The sequence below is a fragment of the Trichechus manatus genome, unplaced genomic scaffold, assembly GCF_000243295.1.
Source record: "Trichechus manatus latirostris isolate Lorelei unplaced genomic scaffold, TriManLat1.0 scaffold00299, whole genome shotgun sequence".
NCBI lineage: Eukaryota > Metazoa > Chordata > Mammalia > Sirenia > Trichechidae > Trichechus > Trichechus manatus.
The window spans coordinates 2,051-6,474 of NW_004444235.1; the positions used below are offsets into that span (position 1 = coordinate 2,051).

Here is a 4,424-nt window from a genome sequence, read left to right on the forward strand (position 1 = left end):
GTGAACATTGGAAATAATCTAATGTGTCACAGGTGAGAATCTTAAAATCAGAGTTCTAAAGTGGCTTAGGTATCATCACTTAGTAATTCAGAGGCAGAACTGAGATTCAAAGCTTGTGCAATTTTGTTGCATTTTAAAAAACATTTTCTTCATTAGGATAATGAGGTATAGAACCAATCTATTTAAGAATTTATTTGTGTCATTAAAAAGTAAAATTCATTCTGCCTTTTACTCTGGAAATTTCACAGAATAAGGAAGATTTTCTATTAGCTACGAATCAGGAATATGGGCTTGTAAAGGGACTCTGTGCCTTCCTTTTCAATGCGGTTCTTGTTTAGTACTTCTTTCTGGAAATATCTAGAAAAGAACAACTCAGTACATTTGTCAAGAGCCACACCTCATTGTTTTATTTTTGGCAGAGTGTAAAACGTAATGCTGTACTTTTGGTGATTTGGCAACAGGGTACTTAACAATGATTACTGCAAACATTCCCAGCTCTCTGTTAGTGCTTTTTAATGTCTAATATAAATCCAAAACCTCTTTTTCTATTCTGAATGAAGATGGAGAATAATGGTTCTCCATGGAATACAAAAGAAACCAAACCAAACCCATTGCCACCGAGTTGATTCCAGAGTAGGACTGCCCCATAGAGTTTCGAAGGCTGTGATCTTTACAGGCAGCTCTGGTAGCTCAGTAGTTAAGTGCGTGGCTGCTAACAGAAAGGTCAGCGGTTCAGTTTGAATTCACCAGCTGCTCTGCCAGAGAAAGATGTGGCAACTGTTTCTGCAAAGATTTACAGCCTTGGAAACCCTATGGGGCAGTTCTACTCTGTCCTATAGGGTCACTCTGAGTCAGAATTGACTCCATGGCAATGGGTTTTGGTCTGAATCTTTATGGAAGTAGACTGCCACATCTTTCTCCTGCTGACAACTTTTGATTAGCCTAACTGAGATGCTTAACCACTGTGCCACCAGGGCTCCTTACTCTCTTTTTAAGGGAAAAATCTAAGCGCCTTTCTGTGTAAAATACCCAATTCTTCTATATATTTTTACTGTTTAAGGATTATTCCTGTCAGAACTCTGTTTTTCAAACCTCATCTTTATTAAATTTTCCCCATTGTTCCTTCTATTTGCAATACACAGTGGATACTTTAAGAAAAGTAGTTTCAGGCTAGCATTGGTGAGTGCAGTCTTCAGCTGGGTCTATACAGAATTGGAGCGTTGATACAGAAGTAGTAATATGTGTGTGTATGACACTTACTTGACTGATCTTGTCATAAAACCCTGGGAATCGTGCATCCAAGACTTGTACATATTCTCTTGAACAGTTTTATACTCTGATCAGCTGTATCTAATTGGATAGATCCTGCTTTAGATCATTAAAGATAGAATTTAAATATATGAACCGTATGCACAATTTGTCTATAAAGAAATAAATTGTGATGATGTTGACTTCTTAGATATTTTCCTTTTGGTTTCCACAGTGTATTTCTCACTGATATCACAGGCTTGTACAAGTCACTGACACATCCTCAGGTTTGGGTTCTTTTCTGCCTTACCTATTTTTTATTAGTCATTGCCTGTTATGTGGTTTGTCTTTTCTTCATTTGATTTGTTATTTAAGCAAAATATATGATTTTTTATCATTTAAGTTGAATCAAAACATTCAAAACACTGGCCATTTTTTCCACTGTTGTGTCATTTGTAATATTGCATGACAAAATGTTGATAGCCTTGACCTTGATATTCAAAAATATTAAAAATATTAAAAGGGTGGTAAAACAAATACGTAAGATTACTTTAGAATTACGTGTCTCTGAAATATTAAAAGATATTCGTAGTTAACTCATTGATCATTATCTACATCAGAGTGTTTAATGATAGCTCTTGGATCTAAAATGTGCAGATAAATTGGCTAGTGTCTTTGTTTTTCTCCTCTTAAAAGAGGAGTTATTTTAACATCATTTTTGTAACACTGGAGTTGGAAAGTCTGTGTGTGACTGAAGTAAGAATGGCAATGCCTGTAACTTGCTCTTTGTAAATAATCATCTGATAGTCAATATAACAAAAATATTTGTTGACTAAATGAGTGAATTATTGTCTTCACATATGAGAGTTTATTGGGGGAAATTATAAAGCCTATTAAAAATCTGGGATGGTTTTGGTTAATGTATAATCAAATAACTTAATGGTAATGGAGACAAGACAGTAGAAATGGAATTTAACTTCCTGTCCTATTCATTAATTCAATTCATTACTGTTTTAGGTCAATTATTCAATTCGTAAATATCTTAGGAGGAAAGAATAACACACACCTTTAAAAAGAAAGATAGATCTAATATTTTGTTTAGTAGAAAAGATATGAAAGACTTCCTAAGAAAGTGAGAAAACACTTTTAAACAAGAACCTGGGTCTTGTTTTAAGAGATATGTATCATAAAATAGAGATGTATTTTTTATTCCTTATTTTGCATAAAATTTCTTTGTTAATACATTCAATTTTAAGATATTCATGAGTGATAAGTTTTTAGATCAAGTCAATTGGTGCCTACTCCTCCATAATCTTTCAAATTATCTATATATGTATATATATGTATGTGTGTGTATATATATATTTAAACCTTATTTCTCAAAATCATGTATAAAATACTTAACACTTTTAGTCATGTTTTTCAAAAGAGAAACAGTGCCTCTGCATATTTGTTTTGTAACAGGTATTCAGCACAGACGTATATGGCATTGCAATCCAATACCATTTTACACGAACACTGATTAATCTTTTTCTTACCTGTTCTCTCATTGCAGTGATCAGCCTGGGTGGATACGGTGGAGACAAATGAGACTCTGGTGACAGAGTTTGTTCTCACGGGACTTACAGATCATCCAGAGCTGCAGGTCCCCCTGTTCCTGGTGTTCTTGGTGATCTACTTTGTCACCATTTTGGGGAACCTTGGACTGATTGCTCTCATCTGGAAGGACTCCCATCTTCACACACCCATGTACTTATTCCTTGGTGGTTTAGCCTTTGCAGATGCTTGTACTTCATCCTCTTTGACTCCCAGGATGCTTGTCAATATTTTAGACAAGAGTCAAATGATATCCCTCTTTGAGTGCATGGCCCAATATTATTTTTTTGGTTCCAGTGTAACCACAGAATGTTTCCTCCTGGTAGTGATGGCCTATGACCACTATGTTGCCATATGCAACTCCTTGCTTTATCCAGTGATGATGTCCAACAGACTGTGCACTTGGTTGGTAAGTATTTCATATGTAATTGGTTTTCTGCATCCCATAATTCATGTAGGATTATTATTCAGATTAACCTTCTGCAGGTCCAATATAATACATCATTTCTACAGTGAAATCTTGCCACTATATACAATTTCTTGCACTGACCCATCTATTAGTGCATTGGTGGTTTTTGTTTTTTCTGCTAATTAAAGCTTTTACTTTATAACAATCATAGTCTCTTATACGTGTGTCCTCTTTGCTATCCTGAAAAAGAAGTCTGAAAACAGCAGAGGCAAAGCCTTCTTCACGTGCAGTGCCCATCTGCTCTCTGTCTCTTTGTTCTTTGGCACTCTCTTCTTGATGTATGTTCTTCCTGGGTCTGGTCCAGATAAATATCAGGAAAAGATGTATTCACTGTTTTACACGATTATAATTCCCTTGTTAAACCCCTTTATTTACAGCCTAAGAAACAAGGAAGTTTTAGCTGCACTGAGAAAAGTCAAAAAGAAATAAATAGTTTTCAAGAAAATTTTTCCTATTTTTTCCATTTCACTTTCTGCTTAAATAAATCTTCACACTTGGTCCTGTGGTCTTTTTCCTTTAAATTTTATTCATTTTGTTGTTGTAGGTGAGAATATACACAGCAAACCATACATCAATTCAACAGGTCATACTTGTGTAATTCAGTGACATTAATTACGTTTTTCGAGTTGTGTAATCATTCTCACACTCCTTTTCTGAGTTGTTCTTCCCACATTAACATAAAATCACTGACTCCCTAATGATGAGAGGATTGTGTTATGTACATGGAGAAACATTTATTTTTCACTGGGATATTCACAAGGTCTTATGTAATAAAGTCAGGAAGCGGAGAATCCAAAACGGTCTGATGGAAGAATATATAGCTTTGGTAAAGATAAAAGCAATTTTAAGTTACATAATTATGAGCTAGTCATGTATACCTACTATTTCAGGTAGGTGTTAGTTCCAGAAAACATGTATTGAGTAGTGAGTTAGGAAAAAGGTGCCCAGTAAGATTATTAAGCAGATTAAAGGTAGAAATTTTTAAAGAACTCAGAACTTTTCTAATTATATTGATGGAAAGTTATTTTAACTACTTATTTTTATCTTTCAATACCTTTCAATAAATTCAGTACAAATATAAATCACTTTTTAAAATTACTTTTACACCTCA

The 4,424-nt window shown here is 34.4% G+C and overlaps 1 protein-coding gene across 1 annotated transcript; it reads left to right on the forward strand.

Annotated features, from left to right (window-relative positions):
* Window positions 1-2,810: 2,810 nt before the first annotated feature.
* Window positions 2,811-3,742, forward strand: LOC101361840 (olfactory receptor 5AC1-like; the record flags this gene model as incomplete). The annotated part of the gene is given in 1 exon segment (XM_023725340.1): window positions 2,811-3,742. A coding segment is annotated over 1 exon segment (932 nt), but the record flags the coding sequence as incomplete, so codon positions are not given.
* Window positions 3,743-4,424: the final 682 nt, after the last annotated feature.